Source organism: Anabrus simplex, chromosome 2 (assembly GCF_040414725.1).
Source record: "Anabrus simplex isolate iqAnaSimp1 chromosome 2, ASM4041472v1, whole genome shotgun sequence".
Lineage (NCBI taxonomy): Eukaryota > Metazoa > Arthropoda > Insecta > Orthoptera > Tettigoniidae > Anabrus > Anabrus simplex.
The window spans coordinates 170,346,554-170,369,782 of record NC_090266.1 but is presented as its reverse complement, the minus strand read 5'-3'; the positions used below and the strand labels follow the sequence as shown (position 1 = coordinate 170,369,782).

Genomic DNA, 23,229 nt, shown 5'->3' with positions numbered 1-23,229 from the left:
TTTTACTATTTACAACTTCACATAATACTGTAATGGAAACAATTGAAAATATATATTTACCAACATTTTTCTTTGTCTTTTAGGAAGATATGTTCATATCGCATATAGGATACTTTTTTTTTAGCCACCCTTGCCTTTCTATCCATCTCAACCATTCACTGTTTGGTTCTGCTGGAGCATGTTCTGCACTGCTTGTTTTTCACATGTATGAAAGATTCATTTGAAAATACAGGGTATTGCTGTATTTTTCCACAACTGTAATGTAACAGATAGCACTATTAATTGCCATTCTTGGAGGCCCTGGTTCGAATCCTGGTACTGCCAGAAATGTAAAATAGGTAGGATGGCAGGTATATTGAGGAGAGTGGAGCCAATTTTTGCATCCAGGAGATGAGTGGGTTCAAATCCCACCATCTGCTGTCCTAAGAATGATTTTCTGTGGTTTCCCATTTTCACATCCAGGTAAATGCCAGGACAATTCCTATTCATAGGCCTCAGCCAATTCCTTCCACCTCCTTACCCAGTTTCATTCAGCATCATTCATTTCATCTTCATTACCTGCTCGATTGAGGTTGGCGAAAGGAAGTGCATCTGGCTGTAATAATATACCATATAATTTCATCTCACCTCATCCCCAACCCTGTATCACAGAATAGGACTACATATATATACAGATATACATGCAGGAGGGCACGTATATGGTGAAAAAGACACATACAGCTCACCTTCTCTGGGGGTTTACCTGAAAAGGCTGCACTACCTCTGGACAAGGATAGAATTTGCATTTATATTGTGTATTTACCTTTGTTAGTAACTTCATGTTTCTTATTCCTCTTTTCCTTCATACTGATAATGTTCCTTATCTCCTAATATTTTTAATAACTTTTTTATTTCTTGGAAAAATAAGATGGGTGGTATCCGATAAAAGAGTAGCATTACGAAAATCTTGCGAAGTTTGGGCTGGGAAGACTTGAGAGAATTGTCACTATGTTTTACAATATTTAAAATTCTTCCACCGTTTTGATACTCTTTTTGCCTTTTGGCAAATTTATTTGTCAACAGTACATGTTTCGTTCCTTATTTAAGAACATCCTCAGCTGTTATTGTAGCTTAGGTGAATTACTGAGATTTTTAAACACATGTTCCGAGCTATCAGTGGCATGGAATAACATTAATAGACGAATAATTTCGAGTTTTGGTTTTTAAAGTAGTATAGATCATAGTATGAAGATAAAGTTGGAATTCAAGAGGACAAATTGGGGCAAAAATTTGTTTATAGGAAGAGAAATTAGGGATTGGACTAATTTATCAAGGGAGATGTTCAGTAAATTTCCAAATTCTTTGCAATTTTGTAAGGAAAGACTAGATAAACAACAGATAGGGAATTTGCCACCTGGGTGACTGCCCTAAATGCAGATCGTTGGTGATTAATTGATGATGTAACTAAATGAAACTTGCTCAGAAAATTTGGCAGGAATATTGTTATCTGTAAAGAAAATTGATATCAGCTTGTTCTTTGTTTAATGGCAGTGACTTGAGAGTAGTGCTTTCTTTGTGGTTGTTTTGGAATCTATAGATAGATTTTTCAATACAGAATTCTTTCTTCATTGTAGGTCATCGTTTCCGTCCAATTCATGATTTTGGTTATGTGGCCTTGGACATTATTGACTTGATAGCGGAAGATTCTGGAACCTATACATGCCGTGCTGTCAATTTAGTTGGGTCTGATGAAACAACATGTACACTGATATGCAGAAGTAAGTTAACAGATTTTTAATCTTTTAGACCTATTATTGTAGTATTGACTTATTTCAATAATATCAACAATTTTCATTAATATTTGCTAATGCAAGTTATCTTATTTAAAAGACAATAAATATATTTCAGCCTTTTTGTTCAAAAACTAAAATGTCAAAATCAGCATTTTGTTATGTTCCCTCTTGTTTGATTGTTAAATGCATTATGTTAAAAAAAAATTTCCTGGGAGATTTTCTAACTAGAGAACATATTCCTCAGGGATACAAATGTTTACAGAACTCCATGCTGAGTTCTGTAATCATCATTGCTGATAATGATAAAAGGATTGATATCACATTTTTCATGTGTAACATATCTTAATTTTTTCCAGTGTTATCTTGTAATGATATTTTCTTTCGAATTTGTTTCTTCAAGGTACTGCTCAGATTCTGACAAACACACAGAATGAGATGGGCCTTGAACAAATACAGTACTTGGAGGATCGCTCACGTTATCAGCGTTCTGAATTCATTGAAGAGACCACTAAACAGGCACCTATTTTCACCACATCCTTGAAGCACATTGATATCAAGGAAGGACAGCGTGCTCACTTTGAGTGTCGACTTATTCCTGTTTCTGATCCCACTATGAAAGTGGAGTGGTTCCACAACAATGTTCCTGTTAAGTCAGGTAACAGAAAACTTTAACTTACGGAAAATTAATGAAACAGTGGATCTATTGATTTTATTAATTGAATGCCATCTTACTCTTGCATACACATACACCCACAATGTGTCATTAGGAATTACACTTAAATTAATAAGTGTTCTTTTTTTCTTCCTTTCTAGGATCCCGCTTCACAGAGACCAACAATTTTGGTTTTGTTGCACTTGATATTTTGTATTGTTACCCTGAAGACTCTGGCACTTACACTTGCCGTGCAAGGAATGCTCTCGGAGAGGCTGTTACCTCAGCAACTCTCAGTTGTCACTGTAAGTAATTTATTTTGTAAAAAGAATATAAATACACAGTGCTTTATCATTTTTGCTGTGTATTTCTATATACACACATTATTGCCTTTTCTAGTATTACTATATTGATGCAAGTGAAGACAGTATTTTTTTCCCCTTATGATTGTTAACTCAAGGTCAACACAGTGAAGCAATATATAAGTTCTTCTTTCATGATGTTTATTATAACTACGGGAACAGTATGCTGGTTGCTTAATATTTTTCAGGTATTTTTGTGCATTGAGAAAAGTTTGGTCGTTTTAGGATCTACCTACCATATTTATTCGATTATAAGCCGATACTGATTGTAAGCCGACCCCTGGGAAACTAATTAAATTTTTTTAGTGAAGCACACAAAGCGTAAGGGAGACATTATCGGCCATTTAATTATTAGATACATTGTCATCGTATGATTCAGATCCATCATCACTTATTTCTTTGTCACTGTCTTCCTACAGATCATCATCTTCTGGGACGTCAAGTGCGTACCAAGATCAAACTCTTTTTTCGACACATGACTGACGATTTTTCATTTAATGTTTGGAAATAATAGTAGAATTTCAAAAGCTTCAGTTAATAGAGTTGTTGGCAGAGTTTCTGCAGTGATAACATCCAAGACAAGATTAATAAGTACCATATTTCCTTCAGTAGAAAGACAACCACGTCTTCTATGAAGTATGCTGTTTTGCTGGTGTTTTAGGCGCAATAGATAGTACACTTGCAAAAATCTGGATCACCTGGAGGCAGTAGAGCTGAAATATGCTCCAGTTGGAAGAGAGACTTTTTTATTGATGTTCAAGTGATTTCTTTTTCCTAGTGGTTTAACGTCGTACTAATGTATCAAAGGTTTTCTGCAATGCAAGAACAGGAAAGGGCTAGGATTGAGGAGGTAGCAGCCGTTGCCTTAATTCAGGTACAGCATTTGCCTGGTGTGAAGATGGGCAACGATAGAAAAGCATCTTCAGGGCTGCCGATGGTGGGATTCGAACCCACCATCTCGCTAATTCAAGCTCACAGCTATGTGACCCTAACCGCTTGGCCAACTCACTTGGTTTCAAGTGATTAATGATCCTAACCTCCAAGTCAGGGAGTAGTTCTGGCCAGGTTCTGTAAACAACTGTATAATATTTAATAATTCCCATATCCAAGCACTGTTTGAAGTGGGAACAAGTTACAAAGGGATCCTGAACAGCGTGGAAAGGATGATACAGGTCTGGGAAGAACGTTTACCCTTCTTAGCTGGGGATTATGATTGAAATGTTGGGACAAACTATTTATGCTGATTTTGCACGTCGTGTTTTACAGCTGTATTTAAAGTCAAACAAAATCTCATTTGATCATGCTTAAAATCTGCTTAGTTCTGCCACTGCCTTCTAGATTCATACTGTTCGTGTTAACATGATAGCTAACATTTCTTAGGAAACGTTTGAAGAAGCGCAAGAATCTTAAAATATTTTTAACTGCTTAGCCACGTCAACCGCTCATGTGCATCATGGCATACTGTCCGTAGTTGCATGAACTGCTTTCAAGCATCAAGCTGTTTCAAATTTGTACTGTTCGTTGCATGAGCCACTAATAAGCATAAAACCTCTTCTGAACCATTTATTACCATCTATTGAGTGTGGGTTATACATCTTGCTGATCATGGAATTCAAGTGGGGAAGAGAGAAATTACCTTCAGGATCTTTGCCTTTCCTACCTATGGCTTCTAGTAGGCAGTGATATCAGCATACATTTTGAAGGAAATTTATATTGCACACATATTGTTCAGTTCAAAAGACAGTGATGCTGATAGTGACAGTCATTTCAGTGATCCGAGTGGTGCCAATGATGCAGAAGATGGTGTGGGTGACAGTAACATTATAGACATTTAAACAGATTGGCAGAATTTGGAATAGCACGAAAGGTTCTTATTTACTGCTGATTCTGGTTTGCATGTGCACTTTGAGGATAACTCTGAACCTGTAGATATTTCTGAGGGTCTGGATGTAGCGCTACGCGAAGTCCAATACAGAATGCAGAAGAAGAAAAATAAATTTTCAAGCATTTATTTTCTGATGAACTAGCAGAACTGTTAGTGGGGAGAAGTGAGTGTATGTGTGTGTTTGACACTTTTTAAATGTTTCATGTTAACGTTCCCTAATTAGGGAAACAGGAAGAAACAAAATTTGAGGCTGCTGAAATGTGGTTTTTGAGAAGAATTACAAAAACGGGTTGGATGGATAAAAAAAAAAAAAAAAGACTTTGTTTTAAGAACGTAAAAGAGGATCGGTGTTTATTAAATACAATAAAGAAGGGGAAAACGAAGTTCCTTGGTCACGTACTGAGACATGACTCTTCTCTAAACCTTCATTGAAGGTAAAGTGCTGGGAAAGAGACCATGGGGACGACCAAGGATGTCATACATCAAGAACTCCGTCGGTGAACTGGCATGTGGTTCATATAGCAACATGAAGAGGATAGCAGAAGATCATCAGATGTGGCTGCAGCAACGAGGCATTGCCTTTAGTAGATGATGATGATGTTAACTTTACCCTAGTGAAAAATATGTTCACACACTTGAGAAGGGAAAAATTACTAAAATAAATTACTCAACAGGTGGAAAATAAATACTCAGTTGTGTTAAATTTTTAACACAGTATTAACTAACAACTTGATAGTATGTATGTCTGTATACAATATAACAGCTTATGATGAAACCGGGCCTGAATCTACACAATGGTGAAAACTTCCTTATGCCCACTTCTAGCTTTATTTTTCGGAACTTTTACCTCTTGCATCGATAAAGGGTGTCATCTACTTGACTGGCCATGTTAATAATACTGATTGTAAGCTGAGAAGCCTTTTTTGAACTAAGGAAAAAAGTAAAGGTAGGGTTTACTTACAACAGGAAAATACAGTATACTTGTATAATGTTCTATTGTTACCTGAGTTCATACATGCAGGACATCTGTAAAATAACAAGTGAAATATTCTTTATACTAATGGTATACCTGACACCAACCTTTTGAAATGTTGATCCTCTACACTGTCAGTCACGGACTGTGAAAACCACCTTGAAAATTGCACCTGCTGGGGGTTGAGGTTTCAGTTTATGATGTTGGGTTTATTAATATGGTGTAAGGTGTAATAATTTTTTGAAGAATCCAGTGAGATTAGTTTATAGAGAAAATTTCATTAGTGACTTTCACAGTAAATGAACCTGGCTAGCATTAAATTCTCGTGATCTTCTCTTTTGCACGTGCTATGCGTATAGCTTTTTTAAAAAATATCGACCGATATACCCCTGGATTCAAATTTCTTGGCCTATGTTTTGATCGTTTGTTTCAAGAAAGGGCAAAATTTAGGAATGTTGTAATAAATTCTCTTCAAGACTGATGGGCAGAATGGTGTTTAACTTTGCACAAAGGATGTACTATTAGTGTGTCAGTTTCCTTCCATTTCATAGTCAGTTGCAAACTGTTGCAGACAGACAGAGTGGAGAAGAAAGGTCATTTCTGCACTATGTGTGCATAGTAATAAGGTTGCTACTTTTATGAAGAAAGGAAAAAAAAAAAGAGGAACATTTGTAACACAAAGAAACAATGAACAAGTAATTAAAATATTACTAACACTATAGAAAAGGTTTTTGGTTTGGGTCACATAGCTATCAGCTTGCATTTGGGATATACCAGGTTTGAACTCCACTGTTGGCAGCCCTGAAGATGGTTTTCCATGGTTTCCTATTTTCACACCAGGCAAATGCTGGGGCTGTACCTTAATTAAGGCCATGGTCGCTTCTTTCCCATTCCTAGCCCTTTCTTATCCCACTGTCGCCATACGACCTGTGTCAGTGCGATGTAAAACATATTATTTAAAAAAAAGAGAGAAGGTGTAAACAACAAATACATGTTAGTGACCACAGTTAATGTTATCTTGTACCTTATTTAGTGTTAAGAATTTCATTATGGTCCATATTGAATCGAAATTTACAATGTTGAATAAGGATGAAGGGTTTCCACCTGTTCAATACATTGACATAGTGACTTAATTAAAATATCATATTTTTGTTATTATCATTATGGTACCGGTTTTGGCATCTCCCATGCCATCATCAGCCAATAAAAAATTTTGCAAGGTATTATAAGTGATTACATGAAATATTTATGCAGTATAGAAATATATACAGAGCATGCTATCTAGAGTTCTGAAATTATACAATTATATATATACATTAAAATATGTGTGATTAAAATACAAAGACCGCTTAAGGTTTTAAGATGTTAGACACGCCATAACACAAAACACTTTCTTGTGTGTCAAAAATATTTTTTAAAAACTAAAATATAAGTACTCTTATGCTCTTCAAGGCTATTCACTTATATTTTAGTTGTAAAAGATCTTTTTGGGACACAAGAAAGTGTTGTGTTTTATGACGTGTCTAACATCTTAAAAGATTAAGCGGTCTTTGTATTTTAATCACACATATTTTAATGTATATATATATATATGTATAATTGTATAATTTCAGAACACTAGATAGCATGCTCTGTATATGTTTCTATACTGCATAAATATTTCATGTAATCACTTATAATACCTTGCAAAATTTTTCATTGGCTGATGATGGCATGGGAGATGCCAAAACCTGTACCATAATGATAATAATAAAAATGTGATATTTTAATTAAGTCACTATGTCAATGTATTGAACAGGTGGAAACCCTTTATCCTTATTCAACATTGTAAATCTTGTACCATGACATTGATGGGGAGGAGTGTTGTTTTTCTTTCTTTTTTTCCCCTGCATTATGTTCCAACCATCATTAATGAAGGGTTGTTGTGTCATCTAACATGGAAACAAATCAGATGACGACAGTTCGATATGGATTCGAAACACTTCTTTCCATTTGCAATTGATATTGATTAACTTGGGCTTGATTTAAAATACAGTAGAAGTCCGTTATAGCGAGAATTCGTAACAGCGAAAAATTTACTCGCTATAACGGATTGTCGTTATATCCGATTTTTGTATAAAAGTCGGAAAACCCTTCATGCACATAAAAATCTGTATGAAACGGCAATCATTTTGTTCAAAACTTGTGTTTCCGCAGATGATATCGACACTACGGCTTACTTGTGTGTTATTTTTTGTAATCCGATACTACGTGAAAGTGTATGTTTAATTTCATTTTGAAAAAAATATAGTACCGTATTTCTCCGAATCCAAGATGAACCCCACTTTTCCCTTCAAAAAATTTAAATCATGCTCAAAAAGAAGTTTGTAAAATCATATGGATGCCTTGTTGTACATTAGGCCTACGCATTTTTAGACTATTTTTAGACGCCGTACATTGATTTTCGTCACGCCGTATTTCTTTCTTTTTTCTTGTGGCTGCACAATTATTCTTTATTTTCAGGGGTTTAAGGACCATTAACTTAACATTGGCATCATAATACCGAAAAGAACTCGTTGAAAATTTTCCGGCAATACCTATTCCATGCGTCTCTACAATACAACGATCCATCAGGAAATTATTCTTGCTGTCTATAAAACTGTTACTTTTACGCAGCGTCAGATATAACCGGCTACCGCTACACGCACGTCTCGCTTGTCGGGTTCGGCCAAATTCAGCGGCTAGTGATGTATAAGCCTAATCGCGAACGTTGAAAATCAACTAACGAGTTTATTGCGTCACGGTATGGCCCTTGCGTTTTTCGTGCACATACCTCACAATTTCATCTTCGACTTCTTTAAAGCGCCCTTCTTGTGGACCACTGAATGCATTTTTTGTACAGTACCGGTACTCATTTTTTTTTTAGCTCTTTGTCTTCACGCTAACGCCAAATACTGGCTTTAGTTAGGCCTATGCCGTATGTTCTTGCGCCTGCACAATTATTTTACATTTTCGAGTGTTTAATAAACATCAACTTAAAATTGGCATCATAATATCGACTAGAACCCGTTGAAAATTTGCCGGCAATACCTTTTCCACGTATCTTTACAATACGACTATCCATCACGAAAATATTCCTGCTGTCTATAAACCTTAATTTTACTAAGCGTCAAGTACAATAGACACGTTATGACTCTGACACTGAGTAGCCATGGCTTTTCTAAGAATTCGAAGGGTCGCATGGTTTGATGCCATTCTGCAGATTTGAGAAACACACAGGCACTGCACAACCGGTTGTCACGGCTAGCGATGTGTAGCAAAGAGGCGGTCGTTTATTGTCAACGAGTTCTGTGCGCGTGTGAAAAGAAGCAGCGTGGTTACCGCGGTAGTTGCCAGTGGTATCAACCCTTGATTTTTCGCATGAGATTCTGAGGAAAAAAGTCTTGGATTCGGAAAAATACGGTATCACTCCAGAGATTTCTGTGGCAAACACCTCAGCTTTCTTCTTCAAACAGTGTCACCTAACCTAACCGTACATGTAGCCTATCATGAAAACATATTTGAAACGCATGTAGAGAAATAACCTCCACTCGAAAAATTTACATGTAAATAGCCATAACTAGACGCGAGAAGATATGAAATATCCTCTGAAATCAGTGATGTACTCTGCCATATCTTGAGGTGTATCACATTCTTACTTAATTTCCGTACATTACATCAAAATGAAGATATCGTTTACTTCAGTCTTTATTTTTAATGAGTTAACAACTGCTATCGGCCACGTAATTTACGCATTTAGTACAAAAACGTGTTATCCTGTTTCATTTCGAATTTTCTTTAGAGAACAGCAGTCGATGGGTGTTATTAATCAACTCCAACATCGCCTTTGAATGTCAACGAGAGAGATCGCAAATGTACAAAGTGAGAAAACTATACCGTACCGAAGATGATCGATCGCATTTTGTTGCAAATGTTTCAGTTTTCTTATTCAAACAGCATCACGTATCCTAACTTAACCGTACTATACGTATGATGAAAACACACTTCAAGCGCCAGTAGAGAAACTATAACTTTCTCGCTATAAATTTTCATAATAGCCTTTCCGTAAATTAACCAGACGCGACAAAATATAAACTAACCTCTGAAATCAATTAGAAGCACTCTGCCATATCTCGAGGTTTATCCCATTCTTACTTAATTGCAGTATTTAGCCTCAAAATTAAGCGGTAGTTTAGTCAGCCTTAATTTTTTAACAAGTTAACAACCGTTATCGGGCACATTATTTACGCATTTATTACGAAAATATGTTCTCTTTCATTTCAAATTTTCTTTACGGAACAGCTGTCGGCGGGTATTACAAATCGACTCCGACATCGCCTTCGAATGTAGACGAGATAAATCGGTAGTGCACATAGCGAGGAAACGATGCCGAAGGTAATCTATCGCATGCAATATCATCGCTGGGGTGTATAAATGTTGGTAACGGAAAAAATCGCGCGCGCTTAATTGCTCGTAATAACGGATGCGCCAGTGATAGGGTTCTCGCTGTAACCGAAGAACGATACACAGTTTAATATGTGAATTTGAAGGGCCAGAGTAAAGTCGTCGCTATAACGGAGTTCTCGTTATATGCCGTACTCGCTATAACGGACTTCTACTGTAGAATTTCATGCTTGCATAACTTTTTATGGAAGCTTGATATTGCAATCTCAACAGTTTATATGATTCTTTAGTTTTTATGAAGGAACAATTTAATCTAAGACATTTGTTCTCTTTTACTCATTAGATTAAAAAAAATATTTTGAATAAGGTGAAACATGCTAATTGTTGTCAAAAAGTAGTAGGTGGTTGTATTTTTTACTTTGTGAATGTTTAACTAAAAATAAATATTCTCTGCTTTCACCAACTTTATCAATATCCACTGAACTGTACAGAAAATATTTTACATTATGTTACAGCCCGAAAGTCTATTTACTTGGAATCTCAGCATGAGGAAGCTCTATCTCAGCTTAGTTACCTTGAGGATTCTTCTCGTTACCAGCGTCAGACTGTTCAAGAGGAGACAGTCTCTCAGGCTCCAGTTTTCACTCAACCAATGAGAGATATCCGAGTTGCAGAAAACCAAGCAGCTCATTTTGAAGCTCGACTTATACCAGTGGGTGATTCTAAACTCCGTGTGGAATGGCTGAGGAATGGTGTGCCTATCCAAGCATGTAAGTTTGAATTCCTTTATAATTATTTGACACAATAGACATACAACAGTTGAGGAAGAACTGAATTAAAATTGATAATCAGGTTGGTAATGCCTTATATCAGAGTGAAGATATCATGGGGCAGTGGGGTATACCATAGGAGAAGAAATTACTTCAGACCTTTAATGTATCAGTGTTTGTTATGGTATCAGAAAGAGTGTGCTGTTCAGTAGGAATGAAATCTGAATTATGTGGAACAAATAAATCAATCCTTAGATAACTCACTAAGAGAAGAAGATCCCACTTTTAAGGATTAAACACTATGTAAAACTGCAGAAAGTACTTGAGAATAAGCAAACAACAGGTAATGGTAGGTAGAAAATGTAAATGTATTCACAGTTATGCTCCGTTGTAAACAACATTATCAAATATGAGCTCATGTTGTATAACAAACGCAAGATTATAGACAAATGATGGTCTTTTGGGATATCGAGCCTTTCAACTACCGTGCAGTAGCCCTGCCATTACATCTTTCATCTTTCATTTAAAATATTGTAAATAATCTCACCTCAGGCCCCAGCTCTGTACGTGACAGTCTGTACAAAGGGACTATAATGGACAGTTCTTCTTGTTTTGTTACCTGTCATTTTATTGGAGGAGCTGGCAGCAGGAAAAGATATACTTTAAAATATTGTCATCTTGGAATATACTGTATCTGGATCCTTGAATCCTGAATATCTGGCTTGATCTAAGATTAAAGGATCAGAGAGTATGTTGCAATGGTCTCTTTGCTTGACTCCCTACCATAGTGCCTCGGGTTCAAGTCCTGATGACTTCAGGTGGGATTTTCACTAGGGTCATTTGATCAAGATCTGAACTGAGCCTGGGTACTCTGCCTACTGCATATTAGTGTAGCAGGTGACATTAAAGAAACAAAAATCTAAGATTAGGTGATCATAGCACTGTCTGTTTAGCATGTAATGTTGAGACATATTACTTATATATTTTAGAATGTTATTGCTGAAGTACATTTATCTCCTTTGTCTTGCCATTTATTCGTGTGCTGTATTAGACATTTATCAGTATTTCTCAAAACCTGATATTAGGTGGAAACTGTGAGTTTTGTGGATACTCCGTTATGTGATTTCATCCAAACATTGCTGTCCCATTTATTGCAATCCTTTTTGTGGTTTGAAACATGTACTGTTACTTCTTTTCAAATACATTATTCCTTGTTTCTTGTCTGTTTCATTTTATATTAATTAAATATTAGTTGGAGATATTTTCTTTGCTATATTTTGGTAAATAATTCAAGATCCATAATGTTTAGTTTGGTTCATTAAATGTTGCTTCGCTTTTTGACAATTTGTCTTAATGTCATTTCAGCTAATCGTGTTACCACAATGCATGACTTCGGATATGTTGCACTCAACATGAAATATGTATATCCAGAAGATTCTGGTACCTACACATGTCGTGCAATCAATGACCTTGGACAAGCAGTAACATCAGCTACCTTGGTTGTGCACTGTAAGTTGATTTGATAAATTAATTTAAATTTATAAATAGGACATTTTAAATTGTTCAGTTAGAGTGAAGTTGATGACTTTCAATTACATGTTTTGAAGGTCAGCTTTAAGTTGTCTTTTGCTTCAATAAAGTGTAGGCTTTGTCTATTCTTATTTGATATCTTTTAAAAGTCTTACTTTTTATCTTTTCAAAATCATCTCTGGGAGGAAAAAAACATATTGTTACAGAAAATGTCTTCCTGTTATAGCTAAAGCTTCCCTTTTGTTGGAAAGTCAGCATGAAGGAGCATTGCAGAAACTACAATTGTTAGAGGACTCCTCTCGGTATCAACGCCGTGAAGAAGAAGAAATTATTGTGACTCAGGCACCAAAGTTTACTGCTCAGCTTAATGGGCCTGTGAACTTAATGGAAAGTCAAAGTGCTCACTATGAATGCCGCATCGAGCCGTACCCTGATCCAAATATGAAAGTTGAATGGTTTCACAATGGGCAGCCATTACAGACAGGTAAAATTAAAGATTCAAAATACTCTGACCATTAATATGGAATAAACCTCTTATGATAGTGGCATCACTATATGGAGAGTACATGATATAGTAGCAAAAATTTCTGAAATCATAATATTAACTTTATATGAAGAAATTAAGTTACAATTTATGAACTTCATCATATACATCCATATTGATACAGTTCTTAAAGAAATTAAGTTCCACAACAATAAATTAACCTAATTATAGGGTATGTGCTCTCATAAGAAACAGAAGGGTGCTTGTATTGTTTGGCAGCTATTGGCTAAAATGGCGTTGGCATTGGCTAAAATGTTAAAGTGGAGTGCTCTGAGGTCCCATCACTTACAATATCCATCCTGATGGTAGAGTTTCCTCTTGACACCTCATCACTAAACTTATACATATATGATGAATGAACAGTAGGGATCCATTCACTTTACTTGTTTGCATTACTAAAGATACCTTATTTTCAATAAATAAAGAGTGTTGACCTGAATACTTAATTCTCTTGAAAATGTAAACAGTTTAAAATATATTCATGTAGATAATCTCCCTGTTACATAAAACTATGGGCATTTCAGGTACACATACACCTTCAACATATTTTGATAATTGATAAGAAATTGAAAATTTTATACTAAAAATTGATTTTCAATAGCAGAAATATAATTTATTATGTTGTCTGATTTTTTGACTGTTAGAGCTGAAAGAAAGAACATTTGTGACCCGTTGCAATGGAAATTTTTCAGCAGAGCTGAACAAAGTGTCTGTGTTGTAAAAATTTAAAAATTGTATTTCTATGTTTTGGCTTGTTGCACTTCCTTATGGGCCTTCTTAACAAACTAAGTTACGCAGCGGTTTGAGTCTCTGCTTCTCGATGTCATGAAAACTTTGCACAATTGGTAAGAAAATTAGTGAAAGCTGTAATTATGTTTTTATCAAAATACACATTTCTTAGTAGCAACAGTCAATAATTAATATCTTTTGAAGTCTTGCACATAGAAGCATGAACTCCTTTTTTTAAATGCTCAGTATCGTATGCCAATTTTAGAACCACAAAAATCTCAAAAATGAAAAATCTGACTTTAGGTCCCTTTCCTTGCAGTGGGTCACATTTAATTTTAAATTCTGTGATATTAGTATGATTTGAGTACTGATATTCACTCTTGAAAAACAACAGAGTTATTCACTGCGCACATCACTTTTATTCTCATTTTCTTCACTGTTACATGCATTCTCAGCAGGTCTGACTTTAGGGATATCTTCAGGTCAGTTATCCCTTCCTATGCAATTAGAATCCTTTTCAGCAAAATACACTCTCACTGTTTAAAGCTTCTAAATAATTAAACATGTCAGAAACATTCAGCCCTGAACATGGTCCAATGATTGAAAGAAAACCACTGATGTGTGCACACATAGGAAGGCAATGACAAAATTATATATACCGGTAATATGGTTCACAGAGAAAAAGCAAACACACAAAATAGCAGTGAAGCAAAATAAACTGAATCTATAACAAAATCAAACTAAGGCATATGTAAGCTAACTGAAATCAATACAGCTATGACAACTCCCAATTTGTGACAACATGAACATTCACAGTCAACACATTTCATTTGTCAAAAATGAAATTATTTCATAGGACTGGTGGTTCAATTTATTGGGTAAAATTCAAACTAAGGCTTTAAATTACCATTACAATGCCTTGTTGCAAATAATAGAAGTGGGTAAACACGATGGAGGCAAAATATCTGTTCTGTGAGTGTTCTTGCCATAATCATCGGTATGCTGAGTAATCATAGGATGTTTAAGTTGTTCAGGGCATGGGCAGCTGCCCTCAGAAACTGTAACCTGTCACAATGGTCAGATATAGCAGCAATTAAGGACACAACTATGGTACTTTCCTTTTAGTAAAATTCTCTCTTTTGTTTTGTGTAACATTTCTGTAAAACTAATCAAGCATCATTCATTATGTTTACTGGTTTACAGAGTAGTGGAATTTTGTGGAAGTGGTGTGGACCAATGCCTTGCATTCTAGAATGGTGAACACATTTCAATAAATACACATACAATACAGAACATGTGTAATAGGCTCATTAACTCTGCTTTCACAATAGAAGTTAAGGAAATAGATAGAAAGCAGAAACTTGCCAGTCATGAATACAGTCAATCTATATATATATAAAATAGCTTGTCCTGACTGACTGACTGACTGACTGACTGATTCATCATCGCCGAGCCAAAACTACTGGACATAATGAAATGAAATTTTGGGGATACATTCATATTAAGATGTAGGTGCTCGCTAAGAGAGGATTTTTGGATATTCCATCGCTAAGGGGGTGAAAAGGGGGGTGAAATTTTAAAATGAGTGAATCTATATCTCAAAACTTTAAAAGTTTACAAATGTAAAAATTGGTATTTAGAATCTTCTTTAAAAATAAGGAAATACGTATTTTTTTGTTTTCAGAAAATCCCAATAGGAGGGGTGAAAAGGGGTGAAAAAAGGGTTGAATGCCTTTAATCAGGATACCGGTACTTATATCTCAGAAACTGAAGGTATTACAGACCTGAAAATTGGTACTTTTGATCTCTTTTAAAAATAAAGAAACACGTATTTTTTTGTTTTTGGAAAATCCATTTAATGGGAGGGTGAAAAAAGGGTGAATTTTTAAAATGAGTGAATCTATATCTCCAGACTTTTAAAGTTTGCAGATGTAAAAATTGGTATTTAGAATCTTCATTAAACATAAAGAAACATGTATTTTTTGTTTTCGGAAAATCGCAATAGGAGGGGTGAAAAGGGGTGGTAAAGGGGTTGAATGCCTTTCATGAGGCTACTTATATTTCAGAAACTGAAGATATTACAGACCTGAAAATTGGTATTTGGGATCTACTTTAAATGTAAAGAAACACGTATTTTTTTGTTTTTGGAAAATCCAAATATTGAGGGGTGAAAAGGGGGGTGAATTTTTAAAAATGAATGTGTCTACATCTTAAAACTTTAAAATTTACAGATGTAAAAATTGGTAGTTAGAATCTCCTCTAAAAATAAAGGAACACATATTTTGTTTTGTTTCCTGTAAATCCCAATAGGAGGGGTGTAAAAGGGTGAAAAATGGGTTGAATGCCTTTAATGAGGATACATATATCTCAGAAACGGAAGATATTACAGAACTGAAAATTTGTATATGGGATCTTCTTTAAAAATAAAGAAACACGTATTTTTTTAGTTTTTGGAAAATCCTATTAATGGCGGTTAAACAGAAGTGACAAATTGGGGTGAATTTTTTGAAAGATTATCTTGGAAACGTAAATTGTTACAGACGTAAAAAGTGGGTGTTTGGAATCTCCTGTAAATGTAAAGAAACATAGGTGATTTGTTTTTGGAAACTCCACTTAAGGGGAACCCAAAAGGGGTGAAATTTTAAAATGCGAATTTTTACAGTATATTTAAAAAAACTTAACATGTTACAGAAGTGAAAAATGGTATTTTTATCTCTATTGAACATAAAGAAACGTGTATTTTTAATTTTCGGAAATACCACTTGGGTGGAGGGGGGGTGAAAGTGACTGAAAATGGTGTTGAATTCTTTTAATTAGGCTACTGATATCTTAAAAATGAAGATGTTACAGACGTGAAATTTGATATTTGCAATCTGCTTTAAAAGTAAAGAAACCCCTATTCTCGGAAAATCCAATGAAGCGGGGGGAGGGGGGTGAAAGAATTGAAAAATTAATTGACTTTAATTGTATGAGAATATATACATCTAATAAAAACTAAAGTTGTTACAGACGTGAAAATTCGTATTTTGATCTCCTTTAAAAACAAAGAAAAACGCGTTTTGGGGGGAAACCATCTTGGGGGGCGGGAGTGTAAAGGAGTAGAATTCCTTTCATGAGGACACATAAATCAAAAAGTGAAGAAGTTAGAGTCGTGATAATTGGTATTTAGAAGATCCTTCACTATTAAAGAAACAAGTATTTTTTGCGGGAAAATTCACTTTGGGGGGGGGGGGGAGTAGTTTGAAATGAAGTGACAAAAGTAAATTATATTTATGGGGATACTTATATCTCAAAACTGAAGGTAATAGACGTGAACATTGGTGTTTGTAATCTCCCTTAAACATAAAGAAACACGCCTTCTTTTAATTTTTTTTTGGGGGGGGGGGGTTGGCAGTAAAAACTAACGGCGGTGGTGTGTAAAAGGAGGTGAGACCAATTGATTTTACTGTTCTTAATGTACTTATAAGTATCCTCCGTTGCTCAGGCGGCAGCGCGCCGGCCTCTCACAGCTGGGTTCCGTGGTTCAAATCCCGGTCACTCCATGTGACATTCGTGCTGGATGAAACGGAGGCGGGACAGGTTTTTCTCCGGATACTCCGGTTTTCCCTGTCATCATTCATCCCAGCAACACATAATAGTAATAATAATAATAAGAAGAATAACATTAATAATAATAATAATAATAATAATAATAATAATAATGTTCCGGACCGTCGTCAAATGTGCGGACCACGCTAGAAACGGCTCCTGGACGGGTAATGACTAAGAATGCAGTCCGGCCGCGGGTTCAGTGCCGCCAAGGCACCCAATATGACACCACGCCGGATCTCCTGAAGGATTTTATACGGATTAAAAATGATTATAGGAAAATACGGTATGGCAAAGATTTACGGACCCAACTGACCGGGAAGAATACCTGAGCCTAGCCCGGGAAGTACGAAATCGATTGCTGGAAAGGAAGATTGAAAAATGGGAGGAAACGTGCCGTAATCTAATAGAAAACGAGTCAGATCGGGAATTTTGGTGGATTCTCGCTGAAAACGTGTCAGATCGCGAATTTCGGTGGATTATATATGTAAAACAATAAGCATTCAATTATAAATTTCAGTATAATACTGTAGCGAAGCACGGGTACCTTGCTAGTAATACATATAGTGGAGAAGTAGTATCACATGGTCCAAATTTTAAAAATTGATCTTCAGGGATGTGCGTGTCTTTGACTTGTGTTCATATTTCAGCTGTTTCCTTAACTTGTTTTACACCATATCACACATATTAAAAATAAGAAATAGTATAATAAAATGTTGTGATTTTGGAAGGTGAGTTGCATGTTTTTTATCCTTGCTTATTAGAGGCAAATTAATTCTACATATGGAAGAAATTCAGGCTGATAATTAAAAGACTGCACATTTGTTACCTGTGCCTATGTCAACTGGCTGGCCTGGGTCTGCAACATTTAGGTCACTCACTGAGCATGCAGAAGGTTGTTCTGTGACATTTACTCTGTGTTGTAGAAAATTATTAATTTCATATTTATGGAACCTGTTAGATTTTATGTATTTAATCCTAGTATTTTATACATCACAATTGTGAGTTTCTGAGTGAGGAATAAAGTAACAGGTTATATTGATACAAATATAGAGAACACTAATATTTACAGAATTGTAAATTCTTTTAAGGTTTATGAACATCAAGTGATCTCATGTTTTTGCAGGACATCGTTTCCGAACCACCTATGATTTTGGATTTGCTGCCCTTGATATATTGACTGTATACGGAGAGGACTCTGGAGAATACATGTGTAGGGCAACCAACAAGCTTGGACAGGCGACTTCATCCATCAAAGTTAATGTCAAATGTATGTAATTTACATCTTCCTAAATATTGTAATCTTGTGATATCAAAATTGAAAACTTTAGAACCTGTGATGAAAGAAAAGAACATTTGAAAAATATTTTGTGTGTTTTACAGCTCGTTCTTCAATCATTTTGGATACACAACATGAAGGAGCCTTGCAGAAAATCCAGTATTTAGAGGATGACTCTCGATACAAACGTTCAACTGTTGAAGATACTGTTATTTCAGAGAAACCACAATTTGGCCGTCCACTACGTAACCTGGACCTGATTGAAGGACAGAGTGCCCATTTGGAGGCAACATTAACTCCTGTAAATGATCCAACTATGAAAGTTGAGTGGTACTGTAATGGACGACCTATACCTCAAGGTATGTTCATCTGTCATAAGTATTTAATCCTAGTATTTTATACATCACAATAATTGTCAGTTTCTGAGTGAGGAATAAAGTAACAGGCTATATTGATAAATATATAGAGAACACTAATATTTACAGAATTTACAAGGTGGGAAATGTTTTATGTTGTACTCAAGGCAGCCTACATGTCATCAAATCAATGTCTGTTTACAGTAGCTGCCTAATTCGAAGAAGGTCTCGTTCCCGGAAACATGAGATACAGTTTTGCATGTTATTTAAATTGTTTAATTCGAAATACAGATAATTCGTAATTCGAAGTACAATGTCGGCCCCATTACTGAAATCCAGACTTTTAATTCGAAACTGCCTTTACATTTTAAAACAATAGTATGTCATAGAGTAATTTCAACTCGAAATTCATCCGCGTCATACTAGAACGCATGTTCCAGAATGTGGAGGGGTAGCTTTCCGCACTTACACTCACTTCGGTGGGTCTACAGCGTGCTTCATGGTTGCTAAGTTAAATGAAATCGGAATTCTTTTGTATTCAACCTTTTAAGGAACGTCGAAATATCACGCAACAGCCAGTGTGCGGAAAAACAGAACACTGGTGATGCCGACAGTTGACGAAAAAACGTGACTCATATAATAAAATTCATAGGCACCGAACAGTATTGTCATTGCCGATGAAACTGCATTGCTTTATTTTAATTGCGAGCCCAAACGGTCTTATGGTTTTAAAGGAGAAAGTGCCAGCCAGGGAATCGTACAAGGGTGGGGGATGGGGGTCATAGTAGTGCGTTGCAATGCACATGGAAGCGAGAATCTTTATCCCCTCGTCATAGTAAAGTTCGATAAGCCACAATGTTTTGAGGGCGTTGGGCACTTTCCATGGCAGTACAAAGCATCTAAAAATGCATAAAGTACAGAAATCCAAAAAATAATGCATTTGCACAGGGGAACCAGCATAAACTATCCTCGTCTTTGATCTTTTTTTCTTCTTTCGTTGCGTGAGGTTATGTTTGTCAGTGATTTATCCAAGTGCATTATTTGAACATTGTAAATGCACCTTGTTGGATACATTTCAGAAATAGATTTTTCCCATGGCATTTGAAAGGTTTAAACTGTGAATCGAGGTGATTGCATGTATTAATGGGTCTTAGGATACTTTGTGACGCGGCAGGTGTTCACATTTCTCAAGCACGAGATGAGTGCCATGGCGGGAAATCGTACAAGGATAGAGTCATAGGAAAGTTCGATTTTAAGGGCATCGGGTACTTTCTGTGTAAATACAAGGCATCTAAAATGCATACAGTATAGTAATCCAATGAATAAAGCACTTTCACATGGGAGCCAGCATAGATTTCTCCTTGTCTTTGAATCGTGCTTTTTTCTTTCTTTCTTTCTTTCTTTCTTTCTTTCTTTCTTTCTTTCTTTCTTTCTTTCTTTCTTTCTTGATTTCGTTGCGTGAGGTTATGTTTGCCAGTGAGATATCCAAGTGCATTATTTGAATACTGTAAATGCACCTTATTGGATACATTTTGGAAATAGTTCTTTTTTCATGGCATTTGAAAGGTATAAACTGTGAATCAAGGTTAACTGCATGCAGTAACGGGCCTTAGAATATTCTGTAACGTGGCAAGGGTTGGTACTTCTGAATTGCGAATTAGCGGTTAATTCGAAATCACGTAATTCGAAGTCCGATTTTTGAGTCCCGACGACTTCGAATTAACGAGGTTTTACTGTATTTGAAAGCCAAGTTAACTATTATTTTCTCAAATAAACTTTCAACATATCATACTCTCTGCAATACATATAGTACTTACTGAAGAGATGTTAAGTACAGAACAAAAATGACCAGCTGGACACCAGTGGTATCTGAACCTATAACCTTCCAGTTTTGCATTGGATGCTCTACCATTGAGCTATGGTAGCGTGGGTCATATTTGTTCTGCTGGAAAGGATCTGAACTACAGGTCAAGCACTACTGCCAGCACAACTGTAGAGTGCACCCGTTGTGGGCCAGTTCACTGAATATTTAATTTTCATGACCACATTGTTCTCTAGATTATTATTTATTTACTGTCAAACAGAGCGTATAATTACTTTGTTTTGTTTTTTTCACTTGATACCTATTTTCTCAATGCTGAAAATAGCTTAAAATAAAACAGCAGTTACAGTATGAATTGTTCGGAATTCATTTTTACATATTAACATTTTAAAATACAATAGGAGAAATGAGAAAGAATGGAATTGGGGGTATGGAGGCAACTTTTTTTTTTTTTTTTTTTGCTAGTTGTTTTACGTTGCACCGACACAGATAGGTCTTACGGCGACGATGGGACAGGAAAGGGCTAGGAGTGGGAAGGAAGCGGCCGTGGCCTTAATTAAGGTACAGCCTCAGCATTTGCCTGGTGTGAAAATGGGAAACCACGGAAAACCATTTTCAGGGCTGCCGACAGTGGGGTTCGAACCTACTATCTCCCGAATACTACTTTTTCTTTTAACCTTCTGTTTAACTTAAATGTTAGTGACAATAAAAGTGCGCATGCATGTATATACTGCTGTTGCCTCCTTCATCACTACTAAAATCCTTTCAGCAGAAATAGAGTTTCTATTAATACAAACATTAGAGTCTTATCATCATCATTTTTCTAGAAATTGCTGTTTATTTCCTGGGCAATACACCTCAAAATTGAGTATTTAAAATTCTGTACCTCACTTTCATATTTCTTCATTTTCAGGCAGTGAATTACATATTATGATTATATGTATGATTACACTGGTATTTAAATTTCTATTATATTCTTGAATTGCCAGTAGTGAAAAGACTTCCCTCTTGATTGCAGGTCATCGTTTCAAAACAACATATGACTTTGGCTTTGTTGCACTTGACATTCTGTATGCATATGGAGAAGATTCTGGTACTTACATGTGCAAAGCAAGAAATGCTGTTGGGGAGGCTGTAACCACATGCTCTGTGAAAGTCGAAGGTAATTAACTTGCTACCATTGAGTCAAATTGAATGTTAACATTTAGGAAAAATTGTTACTACAGAAGTGTTTCCCTAATTTTAACAACAAATTAGAAGTAACTTTGGTGAAGAGAAGCACTGAGAAGGGAAAATAGAAATAAAAGAAAACTGACACAATTATGATTTTTTGTGTAATGATCTTAGAACAAATGTTACATAACTCACATGCTGCTTATTATTTCATTGTGGATTGCAAAGGACAATATATTGATGTGGAAATCAGTTCCTTATTTTCCATTGTTACTATAGTAACAGAAATGTTTTACCTTAAGCACTCTGACTATGATCACATTTTTTTAGGAAAGTCTGTATTTCAAACTCTGTTGATTCACCTGGAGTGACAATTGGGGTTGAAATTGGTCCCGTTGTATAAGTGATTTGACATCATATTAAATGGTATCGAATAGGTGGACCTTCATTTTAATTTCTTATTAATGTGAATGTTTGTCAGTACGGATCACAATGAAGTTTATGTCGCACGATGTTCACTTGCATACAACTTACAGTATATTTCCAGATTTTGAATTTGTATTTTTTAATATTAAGGCATTGTTGTGAGAAAGTTTTGATACTTTATAGAAAAATCAGTGTGAAGGTAATTAAAACCCAACCAAATGCCTTATAGAAAAATCAGTGTGAAGGTAATTAATACCCAACCAAATGCCTTATCCAAACCTAGACGCTAGTGACCTTATCAATGCCCTCAGATAAGCCAGGAGCCAGTGATCAGGCAGCCATCCTAAACTGCAGTTTACATGTAGTGGAGTGGTCTGTTCCTTTCTGCTCCTCTTCTATCCAACAACACGTGAGGTACCCATCCAACATGCCCAATGTTTCTTTTGCTATTTGCTTTACGTCGCACCGACACAGATAGGTCTTATGGCGACGATGGGATAGGAAAGGCCATGGAATGGGAAGGAAGCGGCCGTGGCCTTAATTAAGGTACAGCCCCAGCATTTGCCTGGTGTGAAAATGAGAAACCACGCAAAACCATCTTCAGGGCTGCTGACAGTGGGGTTCGAACCCACTATCTCCCGGATGCAAGCTCACAGCCACGCACCCCGAACTGCATGGCCAACTCACTCGGTCCAATGTTTCTTAACTTAGGAAATCATTTGAGATCTGGTGTTTCAACATGTCTACACCATTGGCATTAAATTAGTTAAGGAAATAAATGCAGTCAGACAGATTTCTTTTAGGAATGTGATCACCGTACAAAATTATGCACTTTGCTAGTGATTATTTCTACAGGTCAGATGTGGCCCTCGAGTGTTTAAATAATAAATAGGCCTAATTTTATTAAAGTAATTAATATTGATGGGTTACTTAGTTCAAAAATCAC

The 23,229-nt window shown here is 35.9% G+C and overlaps 1 protein-coding gene across 1 annotated transcript in view; it reads left to right on the top strand.

Annotated features, from left to right (window-relative positions):
- The window catches only part of sls (sallimus), a 281,400-nt gene that overhangs the window by 137,431 nt on the left and 120,740 nt on the right, over positions 1 to 23,229 (top strand). Inside the window, exons 25-33 of the mRNA XM_068226121.1 lie at positions 1,614 to 1,757; positions 2,173 to 2,427; positions 2,586 to 2,729; positions 10,582 to 10,836; positions 12,202 to 12,345; positions 12,593 to 12,850; positions 18,354 to 18,497; positions 18,611 to 18,865; positions 21,703 to 21,846. Coding sequence (XP_068082222.1) covers positions 1,614 to 1,757; positions 2,173 to 2,427; positions 2,586 to 2,729; positions 10,582 to 10,836; positions 12,202 to 12,345; positions 12,593 to 12,850; positions 18,354 to 18,497; positions 18,611 to 18,865; positions 21,703 to 21,846 — 1,743 coding nt within the window. The remainder of the gene's footprint in view (positions 1 to 1,613; positions 1,758 to 2,172; positions 2,428 to 2,585; positions 2,730 to 10,581; positions 10,837 to 12,201; positions 12,346 to 12,592; positions 12,851 to 18,353; positions 18,498 to 18,610; positions 18,866 to 21,702; positions 21,847 to 23,229) is intronic.